General features: G+C 44.7%; 1 protein-coding gene across 1 annotated transcript in view; it reads right to left on the bottom strand.

The window, feature by feature from the left end:
- nuak1b (NUAK family, SNF1-like kinase, 1b) overlaps nt 1–12,636 on the bottom strand; it is a 69,119-nt gene extending 56,483 nt beyond the window's left edge. The window contains exon 1 of the mRNA XM_072562428.1: nt 12,483–12,636. Coding sequence (XP_072418529.1) covers nt 12,483–12,620 — 138 coding nt within the window. The 5' untranslated portion in view covers nt 12,621–12,636. The remainder of the gene's footprint in view (nt 1–12,482) is intronic.
- Nucleotides 12,637–17,055: the final 4,419 nt, after the last annotated feature.

The raw sequence follows: 17,055 nt of genomic DNA, 5'->3' as shown, positions 1-17,055 counted from the left end.
GGAATGTAGGACCAATCTGAAATGAGGAATTAAGAGGGCTAAAAGGAGTTATAGAGATGTACAGCATAGAAACAGACCCTTCAGTCCAACCCGTCCATGCTGACCAGATATCCCAACCCAATCTAGTCCCATCTGCCAGCACCTGGCCCATATCCCTCCAAACCCTTCCTATTCATATACCCATCCAGATGCCTTTTAAATGTTGCAATTGTACCAGCCTCCACCACTTCCTCTGGCAGCTCATTCCATACACGTACCACCATCTGTGTGAAAAAGTTGCCCCTAGGTCTCTTTTATATCTTTCCCCTCTCACCCTAAACCTATGCCCTCTAGTTCTGGACTCCCCGATCCCAGGGAAAAGTCTATTTATCCTATCTATGTCCCTCATAATTTTGTAAACCTCTATAAGGTCACCCCTCAGCCTCCGACGCTCCAGGGAAAACAGTCCCCAGCCTGTTCAGACTCTCCCCATAGGTCAGATCCTCCAACCCTGGCAACATCCTTGTAAATCTTTTCTGAACACTTTCAAGTTTCACAACATCTTTCCGATAGGAAGGAGACCAGAATTGCATGTAATATTCCAACAGTGGCCGAACGAATGTCCTGTAGCCGCAACATGATCTCCCAACCCCTGTACTCAGTACTCTGACCAATAAAGGAAAGCATACCCAACGCCTTCTTCACTATCCTATCTACCTGTGACTCCACTTTCAAGGAACTGTAAACCTGCACTCCAAGGTATCTTTGTTCAGCAACACTCCCTAGAACCTTACCATTAAGTGTATAAGTCCTGCTAATATTTGCTTTCCTAAAATGCAGCGCCTTGCATTTTTCTGAATTAAACTCCATCTGCCACTTCTCAGCCCATTGGCCCATCTGGTCCAGATCCTGTTGTAATCGGAGGTAACCTTCTTCGTTGTCCATACACCTCCAATTTTGGTGTCATCTGCAAACTTACTAACTGTACCTCTTATGCTCACATCTAAATAATTTATGTAAATGACAAAAAATAGAGGGCACAGCACCGATCCTTTGTGGCACTCCACTGGTCACAGGCTTCCAGTCTGAAAAAAACCCTCCACCACCACCCTCTGTCTTCTACCTTTGAGCCAGTTCTGTATCCAAGTGGTTAGTTCTCCCTGTATTCCATGAGATCTAACCTTGCTAACCAGTTTCCCATGAGGAACCTTGTCAAACGCCTTACTGAGGTCCATATAGATCACATCTACTGCTCTGCCCTCATCAATCTTCTTTGTTACTTCTTCAAAGAAAACTCAATCAAGTTTGTGAGACATGATTTCCCACACACAAAGCCATGTTGACTATCCCAAATCAGTCCTTGCCTTTCCAAATACATGTACATCCTGTCCCTCAGGATTCCTTCCAACAACAAGCCCACCACTGAGGTCATGCTCACCCGTCTATAGATCCCTGGCTTGTCCTTACCACCCTTCTGAAACAGTGGCACCATGTTCGCCAACCTCCAGTCTTCCGGCACCTGACTTGTGACTATCGATGATACAAATATCTCAGCGAGAGGTCCAGCAATCACTTTTCTAGCTTCCCACAGAGTTCTCGGGTACACCTGATTAGGTCCTGGGGATTTATCCACCTTTAACCATTTCAAGGCATCCAGCACTTCCTCCTCTGTAATCTGGACATTTTGCAAGATGTCACCATCTATTTCCCTACTGTCTATATTTTCCATATCCTTTTCCACAGTAAATACTGATGCAAAATATTCATTTAGTATCTCCCCCATTTTCTGTGGCTCCACACAAAGGCCACCTTGCTGATCTTTGAGGGGTGAAAATGTGTTGCTAGAAAAGTGCAGCAGGTCAGGCAGCATCCAAGGAGCAGGAGAATCGACGTTTTGGGCATGAGCCCTTCTTCAGGGATGAGGAAAGTGTGCCAAGCAGGCTAAGATAAAAGGTAGGGAGGAGGGACTTGGGGGAGGGGCGTTGGAAGTGCGATAGGTGGAAGGAGGTTAAGGTGAGGGTGATAGGCCAGAGTGGGCGTGGGGGCAAAGAGGTCAGGAAGAAGATTGCAGGTTAGGAAGGTGGTGCTGAGTTCGAGGGTTGGGACTGAGACAAGGTGGGGGAGGGGAAATGAGGAAACTGGAGAAATCTGAGTTCATCCCTTGTGGTTGGACGGTTCCTAGGCGGAAGATGAGGCACTCTTCCTCCAGCCGTCGTGTTGCTGTGCTCTGGCGATGAAGGAGTCCAAGGACCTGCAAGGACTTTCTCCTTGCTGATCCTTGAGGGGCCCTAGTCACTCCCTAGTGACCCTTTTGTCCTTAATATATTTGTAAAAACCCTTTGGATTCTCCTTAATTCTATTTGCCAACGCTATCTCATGTCCCCGTTTTGCCCTCCTGATTTCCCTCTTAAGTATACTCCTACTTCCTTTATACACTTCTAAGGATTCACTCAATCTATCCTGTCTATATCTGACATATGCTTCCTTCGTTTTCTTAACCGAACCCTCAGTTTCTTTAGTCATCCAGCATTCCCTATACCTACCAGCCTTCCCTTTCACCCTGACAGGAATATACTTTCTCTGGATTCTTGTTATCTCATTTCTGAAGGCTTCCCATTTTCTAGCTGTCTCTTTACCTGCAAACATCTGCCTCCAATCAGCTTTCGAAAGTTCTTGCCTAATACCCTCAAAATTGGCCTTTCTCCAATTTAGATCTTCAACTTTTAGATCGGTTCTATCCTTTTCCATCACGATTTTGAAACAAATAGAATTACGGTCGCTGGCCCCAAGGTGCTCCCCCACTGACACCTCAGTCACCTGCCCTGCCTTATTTCCCAAACGTAGGTCAAGTTTTGCACCTTCTCTAGTAGGTACATCCACATACTGAATCAGAAAGTTGTCTTGTACACACTTAAGAAATTCCTCTCCATCTAAACCTTTAACACTATGACAGTCCCAGTCGATGTTTGGAAAGTTAAAATCCCCTACCATAACCACTATATTATTCTGAAATAGCTGAGATCTCCTTACAAGTTTGTTTCTCAATTTCCCTTTGACTATTAGGGGGTCTTTAATACAATCCCAATAAGGTGATCATCCCTTTCTTATTTCTCAGTTCCACCCAAATAACTTCCCTGGATGTATTTCCAGGAATATCCTCCTTCAGCACAGCTGTAATGCTATCTCTTGTCAAAAATGCCACTCCCCCTCCTCTCTTGCCTCCCTTTCTATCCTTCCTGTAGATTTTGTATCCTCCAACATTAAGCTGCCAGTCTTGCCCATCCCTGAGCCATGTTTCTGTAATTGCTATGATATCCCAGTCCTATGTTCCTAACCTTGCCCTGAGTTCATCTGCCTTCCCTGTTAGGCCCCTTGCATTGAAATAAATGCAGTTTAATTTATTAGTCCTACCTTGTCCCTGCCTGCCCTGACTGTTTGACTCACGTCTGTTGTCAGCTGTATCCATCTCAGATCGATCTCTTTCCTCACTATCTCCCTGGGTCCCACCCCCTCCCCTTACTAGTTTAAATCCTCCCAAGCAGTTCTAGCAAATTTCCCTGTCAGTATATTAGTCCCCTTCCAATTTAGGTGCAATCCGTCCTTCTTGTACAGGTCACTTCTACCCCAAAAGAGATTCCAATGATCCAAAAATGTGAATCCTTCTCCCATACACCAGCTCCTCAGCCATGCATTCATCTGCTCTATCCTCCTATTCCTGCCCTCACTAGCTCATAGCACTGGGAGTAATCCAGATATTACTACCCTTGAGGACCTCCTTTTTAAATTTCTGCCTAACTCTCTGTAATCTCCCTTCAGAGTCTCAACCTTTTCCCTTCCTATGTCATTAATTCCAATGTGTACATTGACATCCTGCTGGTCCCTCTCCCCTGTGAGAACACTCTGCACCCTCTCTGAGACATCCTTGATCCTGGCACCAGGGAAACAATACATTGCTTTTTCTCTGCTAGCCACAGAAACGTCTGTCTGTACCTCGGACTACAGAATCCCCTAACACAATCTCTTGGAAGCCAACATACCCCTCATTGCATTAGAGCCAGTCTCAACACCAGAAACTTGGCTGTTCATGCTACGTTCCCCTGAGAATCCATCACCCACTACATTTTCCAAAACAGCATACCCATGAGGTACCTTTAGCAAATAGAGTTAAGGAAAATCCCAATGCCTTTTATTTATATATAAGGAGCAAGAGGGTAACTAGAGAAAGGGTTGGCCCACTCAATGACAAAACAGAAAAGGTATACGTGGAGTCAGTGAAAGTGGGTGAGATTCTTAATGAGTACTTTGCATCAGTATTCACTGAGGAGAGGGACATGATGGATGTTGAGGTTAGGGATAGATCTTTGATTACTCTCGGCATAGGGAGGGAGGAAGTGTTTGTATTCTAAAAGGCATTAAGGTGGACAAGTTCCCAGGACCGGATGGGATCTATCCCAGGTTACTGAGGGAAGCGAGAGAGGAAATAGCCGGGACTTTAACAGATATCTTTGCAGCATCCTCGAAAATGGGGGAGGTCCCAGCAGACTGGAGAATTGCTAATGTATCCCCTTGTTTAAGAAGGGTAGCAGGGATAATCCAAGTAATTACAGACCAGTGAGCCTGAAGTCAGTGGTAGGGAAGCTGCTGGAGAAGATACTGAGGGATTGGATCTATTTCCATTTGGAAGAAAATGAGCTTATCGACAACACAATATTTTATAGAATAGAATCCCTATAGTGTGGCAACAGGCCCTTTGGCCCAATAAGACCACACCAACCCTCTCAAGTGTAACCCATCCAGACCCTATGTTTATCCCTGACTAATGCACCTAACCTACACATCCCTGAACTCTATGGCAAATTTAACATGGCCAATTCACCTAACCTGCACATCTTTGGATTGTGGGAGGAAACTGGAGCACCCAGAGGAAACCCATGCAGACACAGGGACAATCTGCAAACTCCACACAGACATTTGCCCGAGATTGGACTCGAACCAGTGTCCCTGGCGCTGTGAGACAGCATTGCTAACCACTAAGCTACCATGCCCACTTTCGTGCCCACTTTACCAACTTAATAGAATTCTTTGAGGAAGTGACAAAATTGATTGATGAGGGAAGGGCTGTAGAAGTCATATACATGGACTTCAGTAAGGTGTTTGATAAGGTTCCCCATGGTAGGCTGATGGAGAAAATGAAGTTGCATGAGGTCTAGGGTGTACTAGCTAGATGGATGGAGAACTGGCTGGGCAGCAGGAGACACAGTAGTAGTAGAAAGGAGTTTTTCAAAATGGAAACCTGTGACCAGTGATATTCCACAGGGATCTGTGCTGGGACCACTATTGTTTGTGATATACATAAATGATCCAGAGGAAGGTATATGTGGTCTGATTAGCAAGTTTGCAGATGACACTAAGATTGGTGGAGTAGCAGATAGTGAAGGGGACTATCAGAGAATGCAGCAGAATGTAGATAGATTGGAGAGTTGGGCAGAGAAATGGCAGATGGAGTTCAATCTGGGCAAATGCGAGGTGATGCATTTTGGAAGATGCAATTCAAGAGCGAACTGTACAATAAATGGAAAACCCCTGGGGAAAATTGATGCACAGAGAGATGAGAGTGTTCAGGTCCATTGTACCCTGAAAGTAGCAATGCAGGTCAATAGTGGTCAAGAAGGCATATGGCATGCTTTCCTTCATCAGACAGGGTATTGAGTACAAGAGTTGGCAGGTCATGTTACAGTTGTATAAGATTTTGGTTTGGCCGCATTTGGAATACTGCATACAGTTCTGGTCACCACATTATCAAGAGTGTGGATGCTTTGGAGAGAGTGTAGAGGAGGTTGTTGCCTGGTACGGAGGGCACCAGCTATGAAGAGAGGCTAAGTAGATTAGGATTATTTTCATTGGAAAGAAGGTGGTTGAAGGGGGACCTGATTGAGGTCTATAAAATCATGAGAGGTATAGACAGGGTAGATAGCAAGAAGCTTTCTCCCGCAGAGTTTGGGGGGAGTTGGTGGAATCGATTCCTAGAGGGGTCACAAGTTCAAAGTGACAGGGGAGAGATACGTGAAAAATTCTTTACGCAGAGGGTGGTGGGTGCCTGGAATGCATTGCCAGTGGAGGTGGTAGAAGCGGGCACGATAGTGTCATTTAAGATGTATATAGACAGATACATGAATTCGCACAGACAGAGGGATACAGATGCTTGGAAAATAGGCGACAAATTTAGATCGAGGCTCTGGATTGGCTCAGGCTTGGAGGGCTGAAGGGCCTGTTCCTGTGCTGTAACTTTCACTGTTCTTTGTACCTCAGATCTAAGTGGCATCCCTTTTCATTTTTAAATTGTGCTCCTGGTTCTGGACTCCCTGACCAGTGGAAACATTTTACCTGCATTTATCCTGTCTATCCCTTTAAGTATTTTGTAAACTTCACTGAGATCACCCCTCATTCTTCAAACTCTAGAGAATACATACCCAGTTTGTAGAATCTCTCTTCACAGGAGGTTGCATCATCCCAGGAACAAGTCACGTGAACATTTGTTGCACTATTTCCTCAAATAAGATGATCAAAACTGCACTGGATACCATAGATGTAGTCTAACCAAGCTCCTTTACAATTGAAGCAATACTTTAGATTAGATTAGATTACTTACAGTGTGGAAACAGGCCCTTCGGCCCAACAAGTCCACACCGACCCTCCGAAGAGCAACCCACCCGGAATCATTCCCCTACATTTACCCCTTCACCTAACACTATGGGCAATTTAGCATGGCCAATTCACCTGACCTGCACATTTTTGGGACTGTGGGAGGAAACCGGAGCACCTGGAGGAAACCCACGCAGACACTGGGAGAATGTGCAAACTCCACACAGTCAGTCACCTGAGGCGGGAATTGAACCCGGGTCTCTGGCGCTGAGAGGCAGCAGTGCTAATCACTGTGCCACACTCCTATATTCAGATACTATTGTACTACGGGCTAACATTCCATAACCTTCCTAATAGCTTGCTGTTCCTTAAACTTAAACTTCAGTGACTTACTGAGAAGGGTACCCAAGCCCCTTAATACTTTCTAAACCTCCTACCTAGGTGACAATCTCAAACTTATCCACATTACCATATATATTTAAGTAATAGTCAAACTTTTTTGGACTACTTTTTAAGGTTAACTTTATGGAGTTGACTGTTATGTGGATGCTAATTTTGAGGGGCTGAAATTTTGCCTGTCAAAATTCATACAGTATCATTAGCAGAAGCCTTACTGGTCTCTAAATGAATAAAGAAAAAAAGTACACACCGAATTATAGTAATTCTGGAAACCCAAAACGGAATATGATGGCTGGTGGACTGGACGTCCGGAGCGGAGCAGGATGGCCAGCAGACTGGTTCACAAATATTGATCTGTTATCTGTGAGGAACTAGGGTCAACTTTTACATGAGATATATGGAAAATTCCAGACATTTTTGGCCGAAAATAGGGGTCGACCTTTACAAGAAATCAACTATAACTTTAGTATGTATGGTATATTCCATCTGCCATGTGTTACAAAGGTATAGAGGTGTACTGTATCTTTAAGAGAGGGAGGAAAATAGTAAGGACTAACTGAAAGCACAGAGTGTCCTGAACAAGGTAAAAATGTAACACTTGGTTGAAACAAATTGCTGGTGTTGTGTTGTCATGGAACAAAAACAAATTCAAATTCAGCCATGCAGTTTAAGTTATGCTCCACGCACAAAAATCCAATTGAATTTGAATTTAGTGTTTTGAATACATCAATCCAATGAAATGATGTGATATGTTGAGGTATAAAACTGGATATTTTGAACAGTTAGAGGGAAAAGCGCCAAGAAAACCAACAAGCATAGACTGTTAGCCGAATAACTCTCCAAAAGGTACCTGTCCATAAGAACTTTCTGCTGCAGAACACTGAGGACAACCTAGAAAGATCTACAAAGGAGAAATGACAAAGCTGACTGGTTTTGAAACGTCTTTTTTTTGTTGTAAATCTTAATCGTTTCTTTTAAATCAAACCAATATTGAAGAGTGGAAGATAAAACATAGGTTTAAGAGAAAGGAATCATAAATAGTGGTTCAAGTGTCCTCTGTTGGACTTAAAGAATAAATTTGTTAATTTTTACTTTAAATAGGGAAATCTAGGATAGTTCTTTGCCTCTCGAGATTTAACAAATTACGGCACGAGGTCAGCTCCTCTAAGTGTCAGGTTTAAATTAGCAGAGGAGTTTATCCCTTGTTGTAACACATGTTCTTACCCATTCAAGAAGCCTGTCCATATTCTCTTGAAGCTTGTACCTTTCTCACAATTCCCATTCCTGCCGAGCTTTGCACTATCTGCAAATTTGGAAATGCTACCTTTGATTCCCACCTCAAAATGATTGATAAAATTTGTGAACAGCTGGGGTCTAAGCACTGATTCTACCCCACTCAGTCTGAAAATGTTAAATAGTTGGGTAGAGTGACATTTGCTACCTTCCAATCCATAGTAATAATTTCAGAATGTAAGGAATTTGGAAAAATGCTCACTAATACATCGACAATCTTTAAAACCAGCCCCTTTAGCACTCTGGGATATAAAATATCAGGTCCTGGGGATTTATTAACTTTCAGCTCCATTAATTTCTCCAGTATAATCTTCCTACTAATATTAGTTTCCTTCAGCTCCTCGTTTTCCATAGTCTTTTAGATACCTAGTTCTGGAAGATGTCTTGTTTCTTTCTCAATATAAACAGACACAAATTTAGTTTCTCTGCCATTTCTTTATTCAGTGCCAGTACAAGTTTTAGTCCCTTGCTCTTTTTTTTGCTAGATTCCATTCATCTTCTACTCTCCTTTCCCTAATCCTCCTTTGCTATACAGCATACTTAAAACATCCTGATCCGCAGATTTATTATTTCAAACAATTTTAGAAGCTTTTTCTTTTAATCTTATAAAATCTTTAACTTCCTTTGTCAGCGATAATTGACTGTCTTTTTGAGTTTTTGCATGTTGAAGGAATTCCTGGTTGTAAGTCATGGAATAGCTCTTTAAAGACTGTCCATTGCCTATGTACAGTCATGCCTTTTAGTATACTTTCCCAATCGAGCTCAGTCAATTTGTGCCTTATGCCCCCATATTCTGTGTTGGCTTTGGGAGTGGACACACTGTCTGCACTAGTATTGTGATTAGAAATCAATGCCATGCACTAGCACTGAGAGGCTACAGGCTGTAGGAGAGGGCACTCACTTTGTGTAATGGCACTCTGACTAGGTATTTATTGTGTGCACTGGCAGTGGGATTGAGTACTCTGGGTGCACTTGACACATCCACACTCAGATTTGCCAGGGCACAGAAAGTTGCCATTTCGCTCATCATTTTTCATTTTTAAAACAGTCACCCATTTGCATGATGCTTGTGAATTTTATAATTATATCCAGTCTTCTGCACTGTGCTGAATATCCACTGGGAACTATGCACTTCCTTCAGTCTCAACTTCTTTACATAGATCAAAACTCCAGTATGTTACCTCAGTCTCCTGGTCCCTGGGTCATTCCCTGTGATATTCCCCGTTTCCCAAGCTCTCTGAGACACAGTTTTGTAGTCCCTGTGATAGCTGGTACAGGGAGTTGTACAACTGGCCCATTTTCAAGAACTCAGCGGTCAACCTAAATGAATATGCTATTACCGTCACTGACTTCATCAGTAAATACATGCCAAAGAAGTTAATCCGAATGTTTCCCAACTGGAAACCATAGATGAACCAGAAGATTCACTCCCTACTGAAGTCTGAGGCGTTCAAGTCAGGTAACCCTGAAATCTAGGTACAATATTTGCAAGGGATTGCGAGAGACAATACCAGACTAAACTAGAGTCCTAGACTAACCACACAGACTGTTGCAAGGCTTACAGGCTACAAAGCGATGTTGAGTAGAATGGCTGACAACCATGCATTCCTTCTGGATGAGCTAAATGCATTTTATGCTCATTTTGAGTAGAATGTCAGTGAAATGACGTCACCTGCCCAGACAGCCTTGGGTGCACCTGTACCCACAGGCACCGCTGCAGACATCAGACCAACCTTCTTGAGGAAGAACCCACAGAAAGCAGCTGGCCCAGATGGAGTCCCTGGCCATGCACTCAGGTGCTAAGCAGACCAACTGGGGGAGTACTTGCAGACATCTTTAACCTCTCCCTACCAAGATGTGAGGTTCCCTCCTATTTCAAGAAGACTATTATTATTCCGGTAGCAAAGAAAAATAAGGCAACATGCCTTAATGACAACCGCCTGGTAGCTCTGACATCCATCACTGTGAAATGCTTCGAGAGGTTAGTTGATCTGCGTCAATTTGGCTATGGCTACAACAGGTCCACGGCAGATACCATCTCTTTCGCTCTACACTCATCCCTGGAACAGGGCAACAAGGAGGCTCAGTGGTTAGCACTGCTGCCTCACAGCACCAGGGACTGGGTTTGATTCCATCCTCAGGTGACTGTGTGGAGTTTACACATTCTCATAGTGACTGCATGGCCTTCCTCTAGATGTTCTGGCTTCCTCCCACAGTGCAAAGATGTACAGGTTAGGTAACTGGCCATGCTAAATTGCCCATGACATCCAGGGATGTGCTGGCTAGGTGGGGGGGGAGCTCTGGGTGGGATGGTCTTGGAAGGGTTGGTGTGGACCTGATGGGCCAAATGGTCTGCTTTCGCACTGAAGGGATTCTACAATTCTATGAACATCTGGATAACAAGGACACCTACATCAGACTCTTATTTATTGACTTTAGGTCTGTTTTCAAAACCATAATTCCAACAAAACCCATCTCCGAACTCCGAATCCTAGGACTCTGTTCACCCCTCTGCAACTGGATCCTCGACTTCCTGACTCACAGACTGCAATCAGTCAGGGCAGGTGACAACACCTCCTCCACAATAATCCTCAACACCGGTGCCCCTTATACACCCACGACTGCATGACCGAATTCTGCACCAACTCCATTTACAAATTTGCTGATGACAACATTGTAGTGGGTCAGATCTTGAACAATGACAAGACAGAATACAGGAAAGGACAACTTACTAGCATAGAGTAAAGACAACGATCTCTCCCTCAATGTGAGCAAAACAAAGGAGCTGGTCATCAACATCAGGAAGCAGAGTGGAGGGCATGTCCCTGTCTGTATCAATGGTGCTGAGGTGGAGGTGGTTAACAACTTCAAGCTCCTGGAAGTAAAATATCACCAACAATCTGTGCTGGTCCATCCACATTGACACTACAGTCAGGAAGGCACTCCAATGCCTCTATGTCCTCAGAAAGCTAAGGAAATTCGGCATGTCCACAATGACTCCTACCAATTTTTGTAGATGTACCATAGAAAAAATCTAATCCTGAATCAACACAACTTGGACTGGTAACTGCTCTGCCAAGACTGCAAGAAATGACAGGAGTTCTGAATGCAGCCCAGTCCATCATGATCAGTCTTTCTTCCACAGACTCTGGCTACACTGTCTGCTGCCTCAGGAAAGCAGCTAACATCAAAGACCCCTCCCACCCTGGGTTTACTCTCTTCCACTGGGCAGAAGATACAAAAGTTTTAAAACAGGTACCAAGAGATTCAAAAACAGCTTCTTCCCTGCTGCTATCAGACGTATGAATGGACCTCTCATATTAGAATTGATCTTTCTCTGCATCTTCTCCGTAGCTGTAATATATACTCTGCGTTCTGTTCCGTTTTCCTAATGTACTTATGTAAGGTACGATTTATCTGCTTAGCGCATAAAACAATACTTTTTACTGTACTTCAGTCCACGTGACAATAATAAATCAAATCTTAGTTTTTGGTCATTGTGATCCTCTCATTTTCCTAGTCCCCATTTAATTCCAGTTTACAGATTTTCCCCAATGCCTTCCATTCTCGGTGATATTCTCAGTTTCTCGGTCCCTATGACATTGCCAGCTTCTGTCTGAAATTCTTAGTTCCTTTCAGGCCCTCTATTATTTTCAGTCTCTGCTTTTAGGCATGACATTCCCAATCTCTTTCATTCCATACATTGTCCCAAGGTTCCAGGATACTGCAACATTCCTAGTTTCTCCCATTCCTGAAATATTTTCAATCTTTCCCAACCCCTCTGCTATTCCCAGACAATGGTGGCTGTAACCTTCCCAGTACCATGAATATTCCTAGCTTCCCAGGCCCTTTGGTATTTCCAATCTATCCCATCCTCAGTAATATTCAGATTTTCCCATACCTTGAGTTGTTACCGATCTTTCCCGTTCCATTCCAGTTAACAAATCCCGTATATAATTTTCCCAGGTCCCTGTGTTATTCCCAGGCACGCCCTTCCCTGTATTATTCCCAGTCTCCTTGTTTCTCCCAGTCTCTTCAGACCCCTCGCTATTGTCTCTTCATTCCCTGGGCTAATCCCAGTCTCCCCAGACCCTGTGTTCTTCCCAGTCTCCCACTATTCCCAGTCTCTCCAGTCGCTACGTTATTCCCAATGGACGGTATTTCCTTACCGTCCTGCCGGTGAGCCGCTCGGTAGCCGACTTGACCCGGCCGTACGTGCCCCTGCCCAGGGTCCGTCCCAGCACGTACCGGTGTTTCAGGTTGTGTTGATGCTGATGTCTCCGCACCGCGGGCGGCGGCGGCTCCATCCCGGAGGCGGGGGGGGGGGGGGGAGAGCGGGGACACTCACCCCGGCACCGAGCCTCCCTCAGCCCGGGCTCGGCCCTGACGGCAGAGCGGGGGCGGAGACTCCGGCTCATCCCCGGAGGGAGGGACAGGAGGACGAGAGGAGGGATAAATGTGGAGGGGCTGGACCGGGAGGAGGAATGAACAAACATATATGTGGAAGGACAGCGAGGAGTGGGAAGAGGGAGAGAGGGAATAAGGGTTGGCTGGGCTGAGGAAAGGAGTTAGTGAGGAATGAGGAGGGCTAGAATCAAGGCATAATGTAGAGTGAATCTCCCAAAACGTGGGAATACGTAGATGTGTTTTATTCCATCATCTTACTCTGTCAGCTTTTCCACATGGTAGGACAGTCTGAAACGACAGGGCATAAGTTTAAGGTCGTGAATGGGAAATGCTGATGTTGGACTGGGGTGTACAAAGTTAAAAATCGCACAACACAAGGTTACACAACCACCTGTTGGAGGAGCAGCGCTCCGAACGCTAGTGCTTCCAAATGAACCAGTTGGACTCTAACCTGGTGTTCTGTGATTTTTAACTGAGTTTAAGGTGAGAGGGAAGAGAAACAAAAGGGTCCAGAGGGGCATTTTTCTTCACACAGAGTGCGGCCAACATGCGGAACGGGATGCAAGTGGTGGATGCAAGTACAATTTTGTCATTTAAGAAACACTTAGATAGGTACATGGGGAGAAATGGACCAAACCCAGGCAAATGGGACTGGTTTAAACAATGACATCTGGGAGACATAGGCAAGTTGGGTCCAAGGGCCTGTTTCCAAGCTATAGACCTGTGAGACTTCATGAAATCCAGAGATTCTACAAGCATATTAAGGGCAAAAGAGTAACTAGGGAGAAAATAGGGCCTCTTAAAGATTAACAAGGCCCTTAATGTGTGGAGCCACAAGAGGTGTGTATGATCCTAAACAAATATTTTGTGTCAGTATTTACCATGGAGCAAGACATGGAAGCAAGGGAACTTGGGGAATAAAAGGTGATATCTTGAAAAGGGTCCATAAATACAGAAGAGGAGGTGCTGGAGGTCGTAAAATGCACAAAAGTAGATAAATCCCTGGGATCTGATCAAGTGTCAGGGCGAGAGTTATTGTTGGGGGAAAGGCAATTATGATGCGATTAGGCAAGATTTAGGATGATGCATAGGATGGGGAAGGAAACTGTAGGGGATGGGCACAATTGCAATGTGAAGCTTATTCAAGGAACAGCTACTGTGTGTTCTTGATAAGTATGTCCCTGTCAGGCAGGGAGGAAGTGATCGAGCAAGGGAGCCATGGTTTATTAAAAAAGTTGAATCTCTTGTCAAGAGGAAGAAGAAGGTTTATGTTAGGATGAGATGTGAAGGCTCAGTTAGGGCACTTGAGAATTAGAAGTTAGTCGGGGAAGACATAAGGAGAGAGATTTTTGAGAAGATTTGTAGCTCAGGTTGATGATAAGTATGTAAGTTAACTGGCTGAGCTGGAAGATTTGTTTTCAGATATTTCGTCACCATACTAGGTAACATCATCAGTGAGAGTGTCTGGTGAAGTACTGGTGGCACATCCTGCCTCTATTTATAGGTCTTGGTTTCATAAGGTGGGTGATGTCATTTCCGGTTCTCTTTTTGAAGGGAAGGTAGATAGGATCTAAATTGATATGTTTATTGATAGAGTTTTGGTTAGAATGCCATGCCAAGAATTCTCATGCATGTCTTTGTTTTGCCTGTCCTAGGATGTGTGTGTTGACCGAGTCAAAGTGATGTCCTCCTTGTCTGTATGAATGGATAATGTCTAAAAACAAATCTTCCAGCTCAGCGAGTTAATTTACATACTTACCTAAAGAGAGAACTAAGAAGAGCTAAGAGGGGGCATGAGAAGTTGTTGGCAGATAGGATCAAGGAAAACCCTAAAGCTTTCTATAGGTATGTCAGGAATAAAAGAATGACTAGAGAAAGATTAGGGCCAATCAAGGATAGTAGTGGTAAGTTGTGCGTCGAGACCAAGGAGATAGGGAAAGCATGAAATGACTGTTTTTTGTCAGTTTTCACACTGGAAAAAGACAATGTTGTAGAGGAGAATACTGAGATACGGGCTTGACAGGGTTGAGTCGAAAGTGTGGTGCTGGAAAAGCACTGCAGGTCAGGCAGCATCCGAGGAGCAGGAGAATCGATGTTTTGGGCAAAGGCCCTTCATCAGGAATGAGGCTAGGAGCCTTGGGGGGTGGAGAGATAAATGGGAGGCGGGAGGGGGGTTGGGCTGGGGGGAAGGTAGCTGAGAGTGCCATAGGTAGATAGAGGTGTGGATGAAAGTGATAGTTCGGGGAGGAGGGTGAAGCAGATAGGTGGGAAGGAAGATGGACAGGTCATGAGGGCAGTGCCGAGTTGGAAAGTTGGAACATTGGGGGGAGGGGGAATGAGGAAACTGGTGAAATTCACATTGATGCCGTTGGGTTGGAGGGTCCCGAGGTGGAAGATAAGGTGTTTTTCCTCTAGGCATCGGGTGGTTAGGGTTTGGCGATAGAGGGGGCCCAGGACCTACATGTCCATGGCAGACTGGGAGGGGGAGTTGAAGTATTCAGCCACGGGGTTGGTTGGTGTGGGTGTCCCAGAGATGTTCTCTGAAGCGTGTTCCAAGTAGGAATCCTGTGTCCCCGATGTAGAGGAGACTGCACTGGGAGCAACAGATACGTAAATGACATGTGGAAGTGCTGGTGACACTTTGATGGATGTGGAAAGCTGCTTGGGGGCCTTGGATGAAGGTGAGGGGGGAGGTGTGGGCGGAGGTTTTGCAATTTCTGAGGTGGCAGGAGAAGGTGCCAGGAGAGGAGGGTGGGTTGTTGGGGGGCGTGGACCTGACAAGGCAGTTGCGGAGGGAATGGTCTTTACGGAAAGTGGTTAGGGGTTAGGAGGGAAATATATTACTGGTGGTGGGGTCCTTTTGTAGGTGGCAGAAATGGCAGAGGATGATGTAATATATATAGAAGTTGGTGGGGGTGGAAGGTGAGGACCAGGGATTTGAGGTTCACAAGGTGGTGTTGTTAGCAATTCTGGAAAGTGTGAAAATAGACAGGTCCCTGGGGTCGGATGGGATTTAACCTAGAATTCTCTGGGAACCTAGGGAGGAGACTGCAGAGCCTTTGGATTTGAACTTTATATCGTCATTGTTTACAAGAATAGTACCAAAAGCAAAAGTTGTCTCCTTTTTCGAGAAGAGGAGCCTTACTTCTGTTGTGGGTAAAGTGTTAGAAAAGGTTATAAGAGATAGGATTTATAATCATCTAGAGAAGAATAAGTTGATTAGGGATAGTCAACACAGTTTTGTGAAGGGTAGGTTGTGCCTCACAAACATTATTGAGTTCTCTGAGAAGGTGACCAAACAGGCGGATGAGGGTGAAGTGGTTGATGTGGTATATATGAATTTCAGTTTGATAACGTTTCCCACGGTAGGCTATTACAGAAAATACGGAGGCATAGAATTGAGGGTGATTTAGCAGTTTGGATCAGAAATTGGCGAGCTGAAAGAAGACAGAGGGTGGTGGTTTATGGGAAATGTTCATCCTGGAGTTCAGTTACTAGTGGTGTACTGCAAGGATCTGTTTTGGGGCCACTGCTGTTTGTCATTTTTGTAAATGATCTAGTTGAGGGCGTAGAAGGATTGGTTGGTAAATTTGCAGATGACGCTAAGGTTGGTGGAGTTTGGACAGTGTGGAAGGATCTTGCAGGTTACAGAGAGACATAGATAAGTTGCAGAGCTGGGCTGAGAGGTGGCAAAGGGAGTTTAATGCAGAAAAGTGTGAAGTGATTCACTTTGCAAGGAGCAGCAGGAATAGAGTATTGGGCTAATGGTAAGATTCTTGGCAGTGTGGCTGAGCAGAGAGGATCTCAGTGTCCACGTATAGGGTTGTTAGGAGGTATACAATGTGTTAGCCTTTATTGGGAGAGGGATTGAGTTTCGGAACCATGAGATCATGCTGCAGCTGAACAAAACGCTGGTGTGGCCACATTTAGAGTTATGTGTACAGTTCTGGTCACTGCATTATAGGAAGGATATAGAAGCTTTGGAAAGGATGCACAGGAGATTTACCAGGATGTTGCCTGATATGGAAGGAAGGTCTTATGAGGAAAGGCTGAGGGACTTGAGGCTGTTTTCATTCGAGAGAAGAAGGTTGAGAGGTGATTTATTTGAGACATGTAAGATAATCAGAGGGTTAGATAGGGTGAACAGTGAGAGCTTTTTTCCTCAGATAGTGATGGCTAGCACGAGGGGACATAGCTTTAAATTGAGGGATGTTAGATATAGGACAGATGTCAGAGATAGTTTCTTTACTCAGAGAGTAGTAGGGGCATGGAATGCACTGCCTGCAACAGTAGTAGACTCCCTAACTTTAAAGACATTTAAATAGTCATTGGATA

This window comes from Chiloscyllium punctatum, chromosome 44 (assembly GCF_047496795.1).
Source record: "Chiloscyllium punctatum isolate Juve2018m chromosome 44, sChiPun1.3, whole genome shotgun sequence".
In the NCBI taxonomy this organism is placed as follows: Eukaryota; Metazoa; Chordata; class Chondrichthyes; order Orectolobiformes; family Hemiscylliidae; genus Chiloscyllium; species Chiloscyllium punctatum.
Note: the sequence above shows the minus strand (reverse complement) of the source record. Positions and strands in the feature narration are given on the sequence as shown.